The 20,096-nt window shown below is 35.3% G+C and overlaps 2 protein-coding genes across 2 annotated transcripts; one reads left to right on the forward strand and one right to left on the reverse strand.

The window, feature by feature from the left end:
• The first annotated feature begins 534 nt into the window (after window positions 1-534).
• bicdl2 (BICD family like cargo adaptor 2) lies at window positions 535-13,900 on the forward strand. The gene is made up of 10 exons (XM_028467090.1): window positions 535-619; window positions 1,766-2,093; window positions 4,090-4,305; window positions 4,434-4,550; window positions 5,893-6,039; window positions 6,253-6,393; window positions 7,334-7,408; window positions 8,602-8,684; window positions 8,766-8,880; window positions 10,058-13,900. The coding sequence occupies exons 2-10, from the start codon at window positions 1,848-1,850 to the stop codon at window positions 10,229-10,231; spliced, it is 1,314 nt and encodes a 437-aa protein (XP_028322891.1). The 5' UTR covers window positions 535-619; window positions 1,766-1,847; the 3' UTR covers window positions 10,232-13,900.
• Window positions 11,432-19,948, reverse strand: LOC114475906 (mitochondrial import receptor subunit TOM40B). Its single transcript, XM_028467091.1, has 10 exons — window positions 19,642-19,948; window positions 18,131-18,330; window positions 16,638-16,705; window positions 16,444-16,536; window positions 16,233-16,334; window positions 15,131-15,236; window positions 14,885-15,007; window positions 14,725-14,801; window positions 13,529-13,631; window positions 11,432-13,447 (listed from the first exon to the last, which is right to left on the reverse strand). The coding sequence occupies exons 2-10, from the start codon at window positions 18,312-18,314 to the stop codon at window positions 13,308-13,310; spliced, it is 996 nt and encodes a 331-aa protein (XP_028322892.1). The 5' UTR covers window positions 18,315-18,330; window positions 19,642-19,948; the 3' UTR covers window positions 11,432-13,307.
• Window positions 19,949-20,096: the final 148 nt, after the last annotated feature.

Below are 20,096 nucleotides of genomic sequence, written 5' to 3' on the forward strand. Positions count from 1 at the left end.
GTGACTGGTTCGAATCTCATCTGAGTCATCACCGTAGGTTGTTGAGCAAGTCCCTTAACCCTAACTGCTCCCCAGGCGCTACACTGTGGCTGCCCACTGCTCCTCAGGGATGGGTTAAATGCAGAAATTTAAATTCTCCCCCCGGGACAAATAAAGTTTCAAAAAAATAAAAAAAATGTGATATAAGCACCATGGGTGTGGAGTTTCATTTACACAATGATTCATGTTTTCTCTGTTAATTTGAATTCTTCCTGCAGGCTGAATTGGATGCTCCAAAGGGCCGGATTTGGTCCCCGGGCCATGAGTTTGACACATGTGGTGTAAGCACAGCATAAGTTGAGTTTTTGTGTATTCTGGCTTTATTGCTCTCCTCTAAGCATCCTTATAGCCACCGTGAGCTGATAATTGCTCCCAGTTTGTTCGTTTAACCTTTGTCAGCTAAGGAAGAGGAGGAGGAGGAAGAGGAGAAGGAGGAGGAGCCACTGGCTCTGGGTGTATTTGTATGTTTTCACTGTCAAGGAAACCAGCTGTGCCTCTCTTACGCAAACACATGCACTCGCCAAACAGGAAGAGTTTATTCTTACCTGCAGGGTAGGACTGGGCTGACAGTGAGTGTCAGGTAAGACTACTTTACTTTGTTCTTCCAAACTAATGTAGAAAAAAAGTGAACATAGATTCTAATAGTTCTGTTAGGAACACATCCTTTAAAGAAAAATCTAAATAATTGGGTTTTTATGTTGTTTTTTTAAAGAAAGTTTAACATTGGGTTTTCATGATACTGTAGCAGTGACGTGTGTGTGACATCAAACATCAAGGGAATGAGGAAGGATTGAGACTTCAAGGCACGACTGTGACTAATATTAAGTCAATAATTGAAAAGTGTGTTTATAGGCCTTTTTTTTTGTTTTTTTAGGGGATTTGAAGAGACTATTTGTTATGCATTTCATTAAAAGCAGAGGTGGACGACTTTTATCACATCAGGGGCCACAAAAATGTGTTTGTTTGATCGAAGGGCCACATTATCAACATTCATGTCAACATTTAGAATAATGACCAATCTGGGCATTAACACAGAAAAGAACAAAGAGTTTTTATAGTAATTTTTCTTTCTTTCTGTCTATGTTTGCTTTTAGCTTGCTTGTTATAATTACATTTTGGGCATTTTGTGTATTTCTCTTTTAAAATGTACACTTTTTGGAGTCATATTATGTATTTATGTTGTTAATTGTTATTCTTTTGGAGTAATTTTGTGCATTTTTTTTGTTGTTTTGCTTGTTTGTTAGTACAGTACCGTGGGTTTGTCTTTTTGCGTACTTTTGTTGTAATTTCTGTAATTTTGTGAATTTATTTTGAGTAATACTGTCATCTTTTTCTTAATTTTTGTAGTGTTTTTGGAGTAATTTCTTTTGTCTTTTACTGTATTTTCATGCGATGTTGTAATTCATTGAATTTTTACTGTATTCTTGCTTTAGCTTTGTGTATTTTTTGTTTCATTTTTGGGGCTGCATAAAATTAGACTGAGAGCCACCAGTTGCACACATCTGATTATAAGTATGACTCCTGACAAATTAATGTCATCGTATTGGGAACATCATGCCCTGAGGACATTTGGTGGGGAGCTGAATAGTGGGAACACTGGGATGGTATTTCAGTCACGATACAAAAGCACCTGTCAAACAAAGACCTTCTTATGGGACCAGTTAGATTCAGTTACCTGAAACTGGTCTGAACGCTGCACAAACATATTTATTTCCTTTACTTGCAGATTTTACAAAAGAAGAAGCTCAGAATGGAAACATAAGGAAACCTTTGACGTAGAGACCTGTGGATAAGAAGAACTGTTGAATATGTTCACCCACAAGAAGAACCCACTTCCATCACCCACATTGGAGGATTCCTTCTTTCCCCTCTCCTCGTCTTCAGCGGTTTCTCTGACTTTTGGCCTCGGCTCTCCTACATCCTCCTCTGGTGCTATAGACAGCGGTGGAGGGATAGAGACGGACTTGATTTTGGCTGCAGAGTTGGGACGAGCTTTACTGGAGAAAAATGAAGAACTGGCAGCTTCTCTGGAGCAAAGAGAACGAGCGATTGAGGTAAGAAGAGAAAAACGTTGAAGTCTGGTTTCTTGTAAAACCAGAATCCCTGTTGCAGTAATCACCCTAGATTAATGGAGACATTTATACATAATGTTAATAAACTTAACTTAAAACTGAATTTATATAACAAAATGATGTACTGTATATGCCCAAGAAACACATGCAAACTCTTCACAGAAAGATTTGGGTTTAACCTTCTTATTATCCTCAAATATTAATAACACAATCTGACCCCAAGAATATTTGCCTCCAGAAAATGATTTTCAGAAAATTGTCCACCATCGTTTTTTTTGTCAAGCACTTCATTTGTTTATTTGTTGAATACATAAATAACCCGTCTAGCGCCACCATCAGGCCAAACCTTTAAATTATAAGTAAATTATCTTGAATCTGATCTTACTTGTATGAATGAACCTAATCAGAACAAATGGGTGCAGAGGTCAAACTAATTGATTACATTACTGTAACTGAGTAACTTTTATGGATACCTGTACTTTTTTGAGTATATTTCTCAATCAATACATTTACTTGTGCTTAAGTTACTGAGTAAATGATATTTTTCTGTTTTAAAATGGTCAAAGGACAATGTAAAACTACAAATGATAATAATAATACATTTTATTTAAAAGCGCTTTTCAAGAAACTCAAAGACACTTTACAGGTTAAAACAACAATAGCAAATACAGTGATTAAAAACAAAGAACATCAGTTAAAAAAAAAAAATGCAGGAAACATAAACACAAAAAATAAAATAATCGACAACAATCAAATGCATCACATCATAGCTGATCAATCAGATTAAACGTTATTTATTTACTAATTATTATTTATCAGTTATTTCCGCCTTAGAATTTTCTTTTATGTTTAATTGAATTCATTGGTGTTATTTTATTATTATTTTTAAAAGATTTGTACATTTTTACAAACCTTTTTATTTTATACAGATGCTTTTGTGGAAAATAAATTAAGATCTAATTGTGCAAGATTGTGTCTCTTCCTTTTTAAGTTTATACATGAGATGTTTACTGTATGCAGAGGAACCATGGTAAGATTTATTACCAAATACTGTATAAACGTGGGGGTGAAAGTAACTAGTAACTTTTACTTTGAGTACTATTTCATTGAGCTACTTTTTTACGTACGTAGCATTACATATTTGACTCCTTTGGTGCAAAGCACGGGTTTCAAAATCATTTTAGTTCCAGGGCCAAATACGGAACGATTTGATCACAAGTGGGGAGGAAAACAAACAAATTCAACATTTATTGTGCCTAAGTTTTCATTTCCAGTTATAACTTAAACAAAGTATTGAAGGCATCAACAATATCTAAGCAATAAGTGACAGATTGTTTTTTTGACCGAATTGTCATTAATTTGAGATTTTGCGTAATATTTTGAGAAAAATTGCAGGATTTTGGAGAAATTTCATGTTCTTTTCACAACAATTTACAACTGAATTGTATGATCATTTACTCTGATTCATTTCCACCTTCTCCTGTGGCCTAAATGGGATGCTCTGAAGGCCCAGATGTGGCCCCCGGGCCTTGAGTTTAACACACATGGTTTAGAGCAGTGATTCTCAACTGGTGGGTCGGGACCCAAAAGTGGGTCGCGGACCAGTACTGGGTGGGTCGCTGGGAGCTGGTCAAAAATAAATACTTAATGTCTCTCATGTTGGACTTGTCTTTTATTTTGAAATAAACTTTTTTTTTTTTTTTTTACAGGCATGCTGTGAAAGGCATGTTGCACACGAAAATATATAGATGTATGTTTTAAAAAATATTTTGTATGTGTGTTTTCAGCTATTTTTGAAAAACTAAATTTGGTCTGAAGAATTCTAAACAGAAAAAGTGGGTTGCGAATTAATGACCGTGGCAAAATGTGGATCCCAGGGTGAAACCAGTTGAAAACCCCTGGTTTGGAGAATCTGCTGCCAACATTTCAGCAAGTGTTGTTGGATTAAGTTCAAACGGGTATTTCCTTTGCCCTTCAGGTGTTGGAGCAGGAGAAACATGTCCTCCAGAGGAAATTGGAGATGAACGAACTCACATCTGGACAAAAGGAAGCCGAGCTGAGTGGAGATTTATCCTCTTTGAGGAATGAACTGGAAAAGTACCACAGCCAAGGCCGGGATCGTCGAAAAGATGAGAGCGACCAGATGACACAGCTGGCCAATCATAACCAGCGACTGGTGGAGCAGCTGGCAGAGGTGAGTTCAGTTCTGTACTCTGCATTGTTGTCATGTGAGCAGAAATATGCAGTCACGCAGGTTAAAGGAGACATGCTTTTGTCCTTGACTGAACAACGCTCCTTATTTTTCTCTCATGCGTCATCCAGGCTGTTACAGTGGAGCACTCTTTGAGAACAGAGCTTCGGTCCCTCAGAGATGAAATGGAGGAGTCGTCTTTTAGTAGAAACATCAGCTTTTCACAGCTGGACAGCATCCAAAGAGAGGTATATTTACCTTTGCACAAGGAAATCTAAAAACACTGCAGGGCAATAAGGAAAACAGAGAAAGCAGTGATTTTCAACCAAATATTGGAAAACAAATTCAGTTCACATTTACAGCCAATTATTCATTCAACTCCTGCATTGTTTTACCCAAATCATTCTTCAGATTATAGTGCTTGGTTTAACAGCATACAATGAAAAAGTAAATGCACTTTATTTGTTATAACGTTGTCCGGAATGATATATTTAAAAAAATAATAAATAAAGACATAGTCAAGGCCTCATAGATCAATAAATCAAAAATCATTTGCTCCAAAAATAGATGTAAGAGGTTGAAATTGCTGCTCGAAAGTTTGTGTTGATTTACACTGAAAAAAAGTCTACAAGACTCCACATCCCACAATGCAATGTGTGAAACTTGCCCAACAATGACGATAAGAGAAATTTTGTTCAAAATCGCATACTGACGTAGTACTCATACTAAGTTTGTAGTGAGTTCACAGTAGATAGTATGAAAAGGTTGAGTATGCGAGAAATACCCTGATGTATACTATATCAAAACGTTTTTTCAGTAGTCATACTCATTCGCCCCATGATGCATTGCGAGCGGAATGGAAATTAATCCTGGGACCTTCCATTAGTTTTTTTTTTTTTTTAACACTTCTGTAAATAAGGCTCTTGTTTTGAAGTTAACTGGAAGTTTTGTCAGTGGCACAATGAAGGGTATCTGAAAATCTCTGAAATGTCTACTTGAAATGTGTTTGCGCAAGTTTTAAATGAACGCATGTTGATATTCTACTTGAAATGTGTTCAGAACTTTTAAAGGTGGCAAATTAACGGAGATATTTAGCCTCAGTGTGCTTTAGGTTTTTGTTGTTGTAGATTCGAAATGCATCTTGGGAAACTTGGAAGTATACTTCATTGGGAACGGTCTTCATCCTAATCATACTTATAGTATATATTAGAAAGTATATACTCATTAGTATGCTATTTCGAACACAGCCAATCATTGTAGTAAGCCATGTGGAAGCAGGAGAACATGTAAAACATGCTAAATGTTGACCATTTTAAACATGTAGCTCTTCAATTATTCGTATTGTCAAAGTGTCAGAGTGCTAATTATGTTACGTAACTACAGGAAACCTAAGAAACCAAAGTAGGATGTAACCATGGTGGGAAAAAAAGCACCATAAATCATGTTTCAGACGTTCTACTTAATCTTTCCAATTATTGCCCTGCAGAAAAGCTCTAACATTCCTGCATAAAGCAAATACCAGTCCATTGCTGATGAAGCACCATGTACTGTACACAACATCTAAGTCTTTATTTTTCCTTCCACGCACAGAACAAGGTTTTACTTGAGAGACTGTCCCACATGGATTCCCAGCTGAGAGCTTCACTAGAGGACAGCCAGAAAGTGCGTACGGAGAGAGACGGACTGAGGAACAGACTGTCTGAGCTGCAGCTCAAACTAAAGGAGAAAGAGGCCGAGGTGAGGCTCAAAAAACAACAAAAAAAACACCCAGCAGGAGATGTAGCAAAAATGGTGACAGGAACAGAGACATGGCAGCTTCAAGAGGAGTTACTCATCATCACTAACACAGCCTAACACTGTTTGCGTGTGTGTGTGTGTGTGTGTGTGTGTGTGTGTGTGTGTGTGTGTGTGTGTGTGTGTGTGTGTGTGTGTGTGTGTGTGTGTGTTCAGATAGAACAGGAGCAGGGGGCGATGTTTGAGCTACGCACCTTGAATCGTTCTCTACAGCAAAAAGTTCTCAACCTTGGAGAGGAGAACATCCTGGAATGTACGCAGCCATTGTCTCTGCACAGTGAAATACAGCAAACACAGGTACACACTCTGTACTGACATCTAACTCAGTGTTAACTCACCATGATCATGCACTGATGCACTACAATGACACGCTGAAACTGACTTTAAACAGCATCTACATTACAATACTTGGCTATAACTCAAAGTGACTGACACACACACATGCACACACACGCGCGCACACACACACACACACACACACACACACACACACACACACACACACACACACACACACACACTCCTATGGGGTCAGTCACTTTTTCATAGCTGACAAATTTTGAACATTAAGCTAATTTTCTTTTCATTTGAGACAGAAATTCATGTAAAACAGCATGTCCTGTATCACTGTTAAAAATGTGTACGAATGAACAATACATCTAAATGATACATGTAAATGTTAAATATAAATATAAATGTTAAATCCCAATATAAATGCTAAATATAAATATAAATGTTATATCTAAATCTAAATGTTACATCTAAATCTAAATGTTAAATTGGTAGCCAAATGTAAAGCTAAATGTTTAGAAAGTCAGCGCTTGTTGATCACGAGGCCCCGCCCACACCACTGACTGTGGCTCAGTGAGTGAGGAGATTGAGACATGGCGGGAGCTTTACACTTGGCGACCACCGATTTAAGATTTAGATTTAACATTTACATTTAGATATATTGTTTATATTTATATTTATTAAATAGATTTAAATTCAACAATATGATTTAATATTTAGATTTATATTTAACTTTTACATTTAGATAATTTTACACATTTTTAACAATGACATAGAATATGTTGTTTTACATAGATTTATCTCAAATGAACGAAGAATTAGCTAAATGTTGAAAAATATGTCAGCTATGAAACAGTGATGGAGTTTTTACATTTGGCACCACATACACTTCAGCACAATTGTGTAAAAGTGTTTCCATTTCCATTTCTTCTCCTTTACTTTCCAGGCTAAAGAAGCTCTTCTGGCTCATTCTACAATCCTGCAAGCAAGAGATGAAGAAATACAAGCACTAAAAGAAGAGGTTAGTGAAACTGTGCACAACCAAGTGCAGAATACAGTATATGCACAGGTTTTTACGAAAAACAATAAGCAGAAAACACTTTTTTCTGCTGAAAACTGTTTTTCTGTATGAAGACAATGTAATGGATTGACAAAAAACGTCAAGAAATGGACAAGATTCAAAGTGTTTCGATTTGACTTGTTTTGTTGTTGTTGTACAAATGTAAGAGTCGCTGCCCTCTATGGGTTGAAACCCGGTTATTACAATCGTAATATGCTATTGAATATGAGAACGTGGGGCAATGACATTTTGTTACTAATGCTGCGTTCATTTGCACTCGGTGCATGTGTCGTCTAATTTAGCATTTGTGTAATTAAAAGTGTAGAATAACTTTGTAGTGGCATTTCCATTTTACTTTAACCACAAAAAGAAAAGAAAAAACAACTAGAAACTACTTTTAGAATGAGAAAATAAGTTACTAAAGTTACTATTAAGAAAGTGAAAGAGACATCATCACAATACAGAGAAGTGAGGCCCACAAAGATCTAGTTTAGATGGTTTTCCTGGCTTCTCTTTGGTCGTTTGGATAAATTGTTGGATGAACTCTTGGAACTCCTAGGAGGGATGACCTTTTTTTTTTTTTTTCACTTCAGTATTAAAAGTACAGTTCTGTTATCTGAAATCTAAAAACCATAGATAAACATTTGGAAACCTTCCTAATCTAACCAGCGAGATGCAAACGTTTTCCTTATTATTATTATTTGAGCTCTGTAGGTTCATGTTGTCACACAGGGTGTATTCTTTATTTTACAGGTTTGGCATGGTGTGGCTAAATAAACCAAAATAATTTGGTTAATTATAGTTTATTCATGACGTAATAAGGGGCAATTAGTTTTTCCAGCTTAGCTAGGTTTGGAAATTAAATTTGCTTTTAAGAAAAATGAAATAAACGGGAACTTTTGAAACATAATTGAGCGTTTTCTGCAATAAAGCTATTATAAGCTATAGCTAGTACAAAGTGCAGTCATGAGAATAATTACAAGAGCCAATGTAGGACACAAGTACAATTTACCTTTAATTAGAACATAAAACTTTAACATGATAATTATCCATCTTCCAATCCAGATCTTCTTTGTTGCAACTTTTCCTTGTTTTGTAATTTTTTCAGAGATTTGATTTTTTGATTGAGATGAAATTATTTGTTCGTTCTGCAGCTCCGGTCCAGACAGGAGGAACTGGATTCTCTAAGAGAGGAAATCCAGCCTTTCATAGACAGTCCTGGAAAGCCAAGCTACAGGTAGTCATCACCAACAACAACAAAATGCTGTTTTAACAATGATATAGGCATTAAGTGTGCAATTTGAATGTTGGTGCTCAGTGCTGTTGAGAGTGAACTGGCCACTGTGCGGCAAGAGAAGGAGTCGCTGACGCAACAGCTGCTCAACACCATCAAACAAAAGGTGTCTCTATCTCAGGAGCTGGACGCCTGGCAGGTAACCCACCGACACCCAACGTCATTTAAACATTCAATATTGTTGTTGAAATTTGGTTATTATTGGATCGTCCAACTTGGTCCAGTTTTAGCCCAATAATAGTCTTAGAAATGTAGTTGCTATTGGGCCATCCAACTAGGGCCAAATTTAACCCCGACATAATCGTTGAAATGTGGTTATTATTGGACCGTCCAACACAGTCCGATTTTAGCCCTTATTTAGTCGTTGAAATTGTTTTTTTTTTTGACAGTCAAAATTAGTCCAAATTTAGCTCCAATATAGTCGTTGAAATGTAGTTGTAATTGGATCGTCCAACTTGGTCCATTTTTAACCCAATTATAATTGTTGGAATGGGGTTGCTATTGGGACGTACAACTAGCCCCAAATTTTTCCCCAATATATTTTTTAAAATTTGGTTATTATTGGACCGTCCAACATAGTCAAATTTTAGCTCTTATTTAGTTGTTGAAATTGTGGGTTTTTTTACAGTCAAAATTTAGCCCCAATATAATCATTGAAATGTAGTTCCAGTTTTAGCCTAATTATAGCCGTAGAAAATGAGATGCTATTGGGAGCGCCAACTTGGTCCCAATAAAGAGGTTGAAATTTGGTCATTATTGGACCGTCCAACATTGTAAAATTTTTGCCCTTATTTAGTCATTGAAATTGTTTTGTTTTTTTGACAGTCAAAATTAGTCCAAATTTAGCTCCAATATAGTCGTTGAAATGTAGTTGTAATTGGATCGTCCAACTTGGTCCATTTTTAACCCAATTATAATTGTTGGAATGGGGTTGCTATTGGGACGTACAACTAGCCCCAAATTTTTCCCCAATATATTTGTTAAAATTTGGTTATTATTGGACCGTCCAACATAGTCAAATTTTTGCCCTTATTTAGTCGTTGAAATTTGGATTTTATTTTTACTGCCAAATATGGTCCAAATTTAGCCTCGATATAGTAGTTGGAAATTTAGTTTTCATTGGCTCGTCCAGATTGGTCCTATTTTACTCCAACTGCAGTTGTTGAAATGATGTTGATATTCAACCATCTAACGTAGTCCAGATTTAGATCATTTGGTCCAAGTTTGTCCCAAAAAATAATCATTGGACTTAAGCCTTTGTGCAGCATAATACGTACTTCTATGGATACACGTTCTAATGTGGACACTTGCTGCAGGAGGACATGCGGCTGGTGATCTGCCAGCAGGTTCAGCAGAGAGAAGAGGAGCGGCTGAAGGAACTGGAGAAAGAAGAAACCAGCTTTGTTGGACTTCAGAGAAGCAAATCTTTGAAACTGAAAGGCGAGACAGGGAAGAAGTTTTTCTCCTTTTTCAGAGACAAAGCCGTCTAGACAAACTGTGATGGCTTTTTCTTTCTGTCATGGACACTAAGATGTGATTTTAAAGCATCAACATGGTAAATGTTTACAGCAGAGGAGCAACAATGGAGGTAACCAAATATATGATAATGTCATATTCAGCCACTTCTGTGCAATGTTAAGTGAACAATGGTGAACAGTTTGACTCCTTAACTGGTTTACATGTCGTCTTAAATGACATTTGTTTATATGTATGTAATGTATGTAAATCATACAGCTTAATATTTATATACACTTTAAAGCCAATCACAGTCCAGTTATTGAAAAATAATCAGTTTGTTTTTTACATTGGTGGCTTATTTTTTTAATATTTATTCATCATTTAGAACATCAGACCATCTGATTATGGATTGTACAGAATAAGAGACGTATGTTTAAAAATGACTCACAAATTATTTAAAGAGTTAAACCGAACCTTTCCAAATCTGATGAGATTTGACTAAATACTAACCATCCTAAAATACAGGAAACAAAGTCAATATTATGTTTCAGGACAGAACAGTCAAATATGCTTATGAATGGAGGAAATAGATTATGTTTAAAAGATTAATTATATATTCTTTATAGCGTGACTCTTGAGATTTAAAACTTAAGGGAATGAATGCAAAGAATTATGGTCTAAAGCAAGTGTCAATCTCAAGGCCTGGGGGCCAATTCCGGCCCTTTAGAGCATCCGATTTGGCCCGCAGGAGAAAGTAAAAAAAAAGAAAATGACAGAAATATCATGAAGAATCAATGTGTAAATTACCAACTAATTCAATTGTAGATACCGCGGTCCCTCAAAATACACAAATTCAACATAAACCATGTTTATATCATATGATCTCAAACATTTTTAAACCCAAATTGTTGAAAAAAACTCACGAGTTTTCCCAAAATCCTACAATTTTCCTCCAACTATTCCACAGGATTTCCCCAAATTAAATGAAAATGAATCACAAACAAACTTTCCTTATCATTTAAACGTGGAAGTGCAAACTACAGCACATTAATGACGAAATGTCTTATTTTTCAAACTGCTCCTTATTTGGCCCCTGAACTCAAATGACTTTGACACCCCTGGTACAAAGTAATAATAATATAAACATCTGCCTTTTAATGTGTGTGTAAATCTAAGGCTGAGAATGAACAAGTCACTATATGATACCTTAATATACTAGTGGTGTACATTATACCTCTATAAGGATGAGCATACGGTAAATGTAGATAAACAGACAGAATGACATAAATAACATCTTTAATAAATAAAGATTATGATACATCTTGTATATAATTACAACATTAGAGTAGTGCAGGTTGCGTAGCAGCCATTGTTTCCAACGTGCCATCATCTGTAGATGGAATTCTTTCAGTCAGCAGCCTCAAAACAAACAAAATACACTAGAATTCCACAACTTCAGATTTAGGGAATGTTTGTATATCTCACCGTCACCTTTTTAGTAAAGCTCATATTGAGCCGACACCATGACTAATGATTATTGAGTGTTGTGTCAAAGTCAGTCCATAGAAACTGGATTCTGATCAGAAGGATTTTGGGTCTTTGTATCCAGTGCTGAAGATTAAAACCAGATTAAACCTCACCCATGTTGGTGGATTCAACTTTTTAATCCTTTCGATGTAAACCCATAGGGTCATTTCATACTAGTGAAAAACTAATAAAGAATAAATATAATTACATGAGATTATAAGACACAAAGGCAAGCTACAATGACCTCAATACCAGCGAGTGGTAAAATTAAAATGAAGAAGTTGCATAAAGAAAAATAAATGTTTTATATCCCAAGAAACAGTAATGTTTATACTATGAATTAAAACAGATCAAAAAACATTTCTGGCAGTTATGGCCAATTAATATATGAAAAAAAGTATTTTTTTGGATTTCAAAGAGACTGTCACTCAAGAACCAATGCATATATCTGACTAATCATTAGTGATATGAACAGTCTATGTTCATAGCTCTAAGCTGATCAAATTACAGGGCGTTGAGGCATATGTAAAGTTGTTTACTGAAGGTCCAAACATGTTCCAGACCCAAACCCTGACAAACTTTTTTCCAAATTTGAATGTCTGGCATTTCCACCAGAAAGAATATATAATCGCAGATATTTTTATATATTCTGAGAGAATAGGTGGAGCTCTATTACTGTGTCAAATTTCAGTTTCCTCTGTGGTGTAGTTCCTGAGATATTGGAAGCTGAAAATGGAAGAAAAATAAGGATGCATACTAAAGTATGACTGCAACCAAACTAAAAATGTACAGTGTGCCTATTGAATGACAGAACAATTGGTAAAGATTTCAGTTTTGTTTTAGACCAAAGTGCGTGGGGTGAAATGACCCTATAACCATCACATTTACATAATACATTTTGAAACCCATCATCCTATTTGTGAGGATGTTGGTAAAAATAAAAACATGATTATCATTTTTATTATCAATATACATTACAGTTGTTTAAAACTACCAAATATTACGTTACAATTACTGTAGTTTGTGCCAATAATTTATCATTTTTCGTAGTCAGTCTTTTGAGCATGAGTCAAACTCGAGGCCCGAGGGCCAAATCCGGCCCTTCAGAGAATAATTGCATCAAATGATTCAGTTATAAATTGTTGTTGACAAAATCCTGCAATTTTTCTCAAATTATTCCACAAAATCTCCCTAAGGTCATAATATGGTCAAAAAAATCAAAGAACATTTAAGTATCTGTCACTTACTGCTTAGATATTGTTGATACCTTCCATACTTTGTCTAATTTATAACTAAAAGTGCAAACATGGACACATTATTATTAATTTTTTTGTTTTCCAGCCTAAAACCTGTGTCCCAATTGTGATCAAACTGGTCCGTATTTGGCCCTTGAACTAAAATGAGTATGACACCCCTCAAAAGAACCTGAGGGGCGTTATGAGCACACACACCCAATCAGTCCCTCAATCAGAAAACATTTCCTCCGAGTTGAGAGGTAGTTTTTTTTTTTTTTATAAGATGCATCAAAAATGGTCCCAGAGGAACTGTGGTGGCATTATGGGTAAACACCATGGCTGTGCGTTATCCTACGTTGATGCCAAGGCCCACTTGTAGTTTGTCACCTCTGTGATTGACAAACGCCCCCATGATGAGGGTGGCGGGAAGGGGGCTCAGACGCTTCTCCAGCACACCTCCAATTATGCACCGACTGTTTATCATACCTGCGGGAGGAAAAAGCTTTATTCAGCTTTGTTTTCGTACGAGGAAAACAAAAAGCATCAACTTTAAGTCAGTGACTTAACCTCGAAAGACCATGTTAGCTTCTGGTAGCTCCATCTGGTATCCAAAGGAGGTGGTTGTCTCCTGAGTCCTGGTACTAGCTTCAAACTCAACCCCAACCTGGATCTAAATAAGACACACACACACACACACACACACACACACACACACGTTAGTTTAACACATAACACCCTCGTCGTAATTTCACATGCTGTTTCATTTGTGTTATCGAGCTCTGCTAAACTCCTTCCTGTTTCTCAACATTGGTTCCCTTAGACTTAATCTACAAACTCAAAAATAAGTGTTTTTTTGTTTTTAACCCCCCCCCCCCACAAGAAGAAAAAAAAAAACAAACAATGCAACTTTGATGCAATTACTTCAATAATAAGTAAATACAATAAGTGTAAATAAATGGCCTCTACAGACATTTTTAATACATTACAAACAACTTCAAGACAGACTGTTTTTGGGCAAAAGTACTGTTAGTTTGTGGTAAATTTATGTCCGTCCCCCCCGTTAAAAAAAGCCTAAAAATTAACCAGAAATGTTTTCCTATTTTTAAATCGAATGATAAATATTTGCTAGTACCCCCTGCAATGTGCTCCAATAACATGTACCCCTGTTTGAGAATGCTTTGGTTTACAGCAGTGGTCCACCTCTCAGGGGGTACACAGAAACATTTGTTAATTTTTTTAAAACATTATAGAGTTTTTTGTTTTTTTTTTACATGCATACATACTTTTTTTTCTCATCCATCAATAATGATGTGTGCCACAACTCTTTAAAATACACCAAAAGGTGGAATACTAATTCAAAAATGAGGAAAACATCAGAAATAAATAAATAAAAAGGCCTAAATTCAAGGGCAACAAAGTTTGGGAATGCTTTGCTTTAGAGCATCCAATTTGACCCGCCGGAAAAAGTAAAAATGATGGAGAAAATATAAATCAATGTAAATTACAAACTGATTAAGAAATAAAAATGTATTTATTTTTGCACCACTTTATTAATAAAGAGCTTTATTACTACGTGTGATTGCAAATTTGATGTTATTTTTATGAGATTTGAAGAATAGTCCAAATTTTTTATTTTTATTTTTCAAACAAACGACATGATGGAGGGGATGCTGAGTTTTTCATAAGGTAATCATTATATCGTTATAGTTCAAACTGCCTCAACAAGAATTGTAAAAATCTGCATTAGTGCCTGTCGTTGGTACCTGTTTGTTAGCTCGGTGATAGTAACTGGCGTGGGCTCCGCCTTTTCCTGCATTGAGCGTTGCAACCCAGTTTGGTCCTACATTAAAGGGGAAGTAAAATAAAAGGGAATTCAGTGATGCTAAAGGTAATGCTAAAGCTAAAAGCTAAAGTGATGCAGACTTGAATACTGTCCAGCTAGCGTGAGGATTCCTCCTTCCTCTGCTCGACCCCGATGGTAGACGAGCTCACCCCCCAACACTAAACCAGAGGACACGCTCTGCAGGAAGTGTGCGACCAGGATCACTGTCCAAAGAAACATACGGACACAAATATATCATCACTACCATCATTCCTGTTATTTTAACCATTAAACATGTAAAGAAAACACCAAAATGATAGTCTTTCTTAAAGCGGTCGTTTGGTCACCTGACTCCCTGAGGACGTCGGGATTGGCTACCGTCACTGCAGCGGTGAAGTCATTGCCTCTGTACTCCGTCTCAAACTGCCACGTTACAAACTGTGACTGCTGCGTCTAAAAAACAATTTACACACTTGGTTATTATATTCAATGCTGTATCGGCCTTATTCCTTGGCCTGCTACTTCCTAATCATGGGTGCTACTACCATTGAGAAAAAAAGAGAACTCAACAGACATTATAAAACTGAGAACCATGAATAATGTATGTATTTATGCGCTTTGATTTTCTGTGATCAAGTAAAACGGAGGGAATCTAAGAACAATTTGAGCCCATTTTTGCTTATTTTTACCATTTTTCTGCAACTACACCAAACGCACCATATTTCAACCTATTTTCATCACTTTTTCTTGCCATATTTTTGCTCCTTTAAATGCATTTTTGCTACATTACTCCCATTTCAGCCACTTCTTCATCAAATTTCCAGGCCTTTTCTGTACATTTTTCCCACTTTCAAGACATTTTTTTAGCACTTATAAACCCTTTCCACCACTTTTTCCACCTAATGTCACATATGTTGACCCTTTAGGTCACTTTTAACCACTTTTTACCATGTGTCATGCTTATTTTTGCCAATTCGACGACATTCAGAATTTGTCATGCCCATTATGCCCCAGTTAAAACTAATTGTTCCTACTTTTTAAATTAAATTACCCCACCCTCCACCAATTTCTGCCACATTTTAGCCAATATTGACATTTTGAACCCTTTTTACCACTTTTTTGGCTTGTTTTTGCCCACTCTATTTTGTCACTTTTAACCTCTTTTCACCATTTTTCATGCTTATTTTTGCCAATTTAACCACATTCATGATTTGTCATGCCCATTATTTGCTAATTGTTCCAATATTCACAATTTTGACCCCTTTTTCACCACTTTTTGTCACTTCTATTCCATTTTTATTTCTGATTAAAACAAGGATTTACATCTTTAAGATGACTGTATACTATGGCACAAATAATAAATATCAGGATTACAATTATTTATTTTTATTGGTATGTTTTTGATAAGAATGAACCAATTTCAGCTCAGAAAACATGAAAGCAACTCACCTGAAACACAGTTCGAGCTCGCACACGCTCAGTGAGATGCAGGAGAGAATGTGCATTCATGCTCCCCGTGGAGTCCATCTCACCGATCAACGCTGGAGCATCCTAGATATGTGATGTGTATGAAAATCCATTTTTACAGGATGTTAATCCTCTAATATTTCCACAATTATTATCACTGGAAAGGAAATGTGACGAGGTGGGGACTGCGTACCTTATCTTTGCTGTAGTCGTCAGACTGAAGATGCTCCACATGAAATCTGTAATATGATGGACTTACAGCACTGAGGTGGAGAATGTGACTGACCTGAACACACACACACACACACACACTCGTTTGCTAAAGCTCACTTTCTCACATAGAAGCAAAAAACCGTTGGCCTGTATTTAAAGGAGAAAAAATATCACCTTGAAGAAGCTGCTTAAAGTTTTATTGACGATCATCTTGACCCCTTCAATTTGCTGTGGAAACACCTCTGAGAACACAAAAAAAACAATTATTAATATATATTTTAGATAGAATAAAATAGGATAAATAAAAGACAGTTCAGTGATGAATATAAACATGATAATGAAGCAAATATGATAGGAAAAAAAAGGTTGGGAACAACTGAACAAAGGTAATTTGTGTGTTTTTTTAGTCATTCTGTGTGTTTTTCTGCGTTTAAGGAATTTACATTATGTGTTTTCTAATTTAATTCCTAATTAAACATTTTCTTCTCATTTTGTGTATTTTTTTTTGTCAGTTTCTGAATTTTTGCTTTTTTTGGTGTCATTTTGTGTATTATTCTGTAATTTTTATTGTCTTTCTGTGCATTTAATGAGGCAATTTTGTTCATTTTTTTGTGTTTTTACTTTGTGTACTTTTATAGATAATGTGACATGTATTTGTTGTCACTCATTCTGTGTTTTTTTCTGCATTTGAGGAAATTCTGTTATTTCAAGGGTTTTCGCGTCGTGTGATTTAGTTATTTTGTGTGTTCTTGGCAATTTGTGTTTTTTTTGCCAATTTTCTGAATTTTCGCATCATTTGTGTTGTTTTTTTTGTCATTTTGTATAATTTTTTTGTTAATTTGTGTGTTTTTGGAGTCATTCTGTGTGTTTAAGGAATTTCTGTTATGTGTTTTCTAATTTAATTTTTAATTAAACGTTTTCTTGTCATTTTGTGTATATTTTTGTCAGTTTCTGAATTTTTGCTTTTTGTGGTGTCATTTTGTGTATTATTCTGTAATGTTGTTGTCTTGTGCATTTAATGAGGCAATTTTGTTCATTTTTTTGTGTTTTTACTTTGTGTACTTTTATTGATATTGTGACATGTAGTTGTAGTCACTCATTCTGTGTTTTTTCTGCATTTGAGGAAATTCTGTTATTTCAAGCGTTTTTGCATTTTGTGATTTAGTCATTTTGTGTTTCTTTTTTTGTGTTAATTTTCTGAATTTTCGCATCATTTGTTTTGTTTTTTTGTCATTTTGTATAATTTTGTTGGCATTTTGTTTGTGTTTGGAGTCAATTTGTACACATGATGTTTTGTGCATTTAATGCTTCCATTTGAATGTTTTTGTTTTTATTTTGCAAACATGTACTTTTGTTGTTTGTGTGTATGTATAGTTATTCTGGATATTTTATGATTCTTTTTGTTTACATTTTGAATCTTTTTGTGTGTTTTTGTTTTTACTTTGTGTACTTTTGTTGATATTTACTGCATTTTTTTGTTGTTTTGAGAGTTATTTTGTGTGTTCATATTTCTTCTAACTTGTTGACTTACACATTTTGGGGGATTTGTTTTGGGAGCCGCACAAAATCAGAGTTGCACATGTCTGGACTACTTCAACATGGATGGATATACTGTACGTAGATGGAAAGACGTATTAGAGATCTTTGAGCGTCGTTTTCCAAAGTACCTTTGCAGCTTCTGTGCAGGGCGTGGAAGCTGCCGGGGTTGGGCAGGCGTCCATCTCTCCTCTCCCAGCGTGGGGGCCTGTCCCAGTGGGCAGGGTGTGCGTCCCAGCGGGAGGGAGGGGGGTCAGTGGAGAAAGGCCAGTTCTGATGGCCAGGTCTGGAAGACAAAGCCAGAACACTGCCCATGTAGGCGCAGCACTTCCTGTTGGACACAATAGACACTCAATGGAAAAATACACACAACTTCAAATAAATGACACATTTTATTAACAGGAATATTTTGATATTATGAAGATTTTATTATTATATTATTATATTATTATTATATTATCATATTATTATTATATTATTATAATATGAAGATAAAGTATATATTTCATCTCCAGTTTATCTAACTGTTTTTTTCTTCTTAAGACCGCATTGATAAATATCCACTATGCATCAAACACTACCATTGAATTTCTGTGTTTTGAAGTGTTGTGCTCCACCTGGGGACCGTGCTAACTGCTGACAGGAAATGAACACTTTGTTTACCCCTGAATAAACATAAAAGGTTTAAATATAACTTAAAAACTATGGGGTGCCATTTAACATTGAGATTTAACGTTTAACATTCATATTTAAATTTAGATTTAACATTTAACATTCATATTTAAATTTAGATTTAACATTTAACATTCATATTTAAATGTAACATTTAGATTTGGATTTAACATTGACATTTAGATTTAACATTTCAGATTTAAATTTAACATTTCAGATTTAAATTTAACATTTAGATTTATCATTATCATTTAGATTTAACATTTAAGATCTAAATTTAACATTTAGATTTATCATTATCATTTAGATTAAACATTGAAAAATTAGATTTAGATGCAACATTTAAATTCAACATTTAAGATTTTCATTTAACATTGAGATTCCATGTTTAGATTTAACATTTAGATTCAACATTTATACTTAAATGTAACATTTAGACTTGAGATTCAAGATTTACATTTAACATTTACATTTAAGATTTTCGTTTAACATTTACATTTAAAATTTAGATTTAACATTTATACTTAAATGTAACATTTAGATTTTACATTTAACATTTACCTTCAGATTTAACATTCATATTAAAATGTAAGATTTAGATTTAATATTTAGATTATATTTTCATGAGGGAAAAAAATCACAAATTTCACAAGTATTGCTGTAAATCTGATCAAAAGTAACGTAAAAAAATTTTTAAAAAAATTCATATACATTTTATAAACGTGGTTTGTTGCTTAAAAAAATTAGGATAAAAGCAGAAACTTTATTATAAAACACAATCAAAAATGTGCTCAAACGCGTTTTAGTTCATAAATCCGCATTTTGCAAAAACAATCTGGAGTGAGTCACTGTTTAAATCGGTGACCAGTTTAACCTGAACACCTGTGATGCGGATGATCCGTTAGCTTGTGTGACCTTAGCTCGTAGCGAAGCACAAACGAAACAACGGGGGCCAAATGTGTGACAGTACCTTAGTCTGATGGAAAGAAAAATTAAAACCCCGAATAGAACCCCGGGTAGCACATTGGGGGAAAAGTCAGGCCAGATTTCAGCAGCTTTTCGGGTCTGACTCGGTGATGCTGGGATGAACTGATGCTGATGCTGTGCCTCCTTCAGCTGGAAACGGCCACAACCTACAGTGTCCCAAAAAAAAAAAAAAAAAAACACTAAAAAAAACCCAGACTATTACATGTGATGCAAAACTTATTGCGAAAAAGATAACAGAAACATAATCTCCACTAAGTTTTTTGAATATAAGTACAGCGGTTTAGCAGCTTTGAGTCGTGGGGTAAAGGGAAAGTGGAACTTTGTTTCTTGTCGGACGACTGTATGTGCGACACCGGTGCATTAGCCTCTACCGCGTTGCCAGGTTGGTAGGATTTGCGTCCAACTGAGCAGCTTCCAAATACAGTTACCGTTCTAAAC

The sequence above is a fragment of the Gouania willdenowi genome, chromosome 14 (genome assembly GCF_900634775.1).
Source record: "Gouania willdenowi chromosome 14, fGouWil2.1, whole genome shotgun sequence".
Taxonomy (NCBI): Eukaryota; Metazoa; Chordata; class Actinopteri; order Blenniiformes; family Gobiesocidae; genus Gouania; species Gouania willdenowi.

Bases quoted from the DNA above. Each gene is read 5' to 3' on its own strand.
- bicdl2 (XM_028467090.1), top strand. From the start codon at position 1,848: ATGTTCACCCACAAGAAGAACCCACTTCCATCACCCACATTGGAGGAT. The intron at 4,551-5,892 runs GTATATTTACCT...TTCCACGCACAG, and splicing joins TGGACAGCATCCAAAGAGAG to AACAAGGTTTTACTTGAGAG. The intron at 6,394-7,333 runs GTACACACTCTG...TTTACTTTCCAG, and splicing joins GTGAAATACAGCAAACACAG to GCTAAAGAAGCTCTTCTGGC.
- LOC114475906 (XM_028467091.1), bottom strand. From the start codon at position 18,314: ATGGGCAGTGTTCTGGCTTTGTCTTCCAGACCTGGCCATCAGAACTGG. The intron at 16,706-18,130 runs GTACTTTGGAAA...TTGTGTTCTCAG, and splicing joins CCTGCACAGAAGCTGCAAAG to AGGTGTTTCCACAGCAAATT. The intron at 15,008-15,130 runs GTGACCAAACGA...TTCTTTGGACAG, and splicing joins CGACGTCCTCAGGGAGTCAG to TGATCCTGGTCGCACACTTC.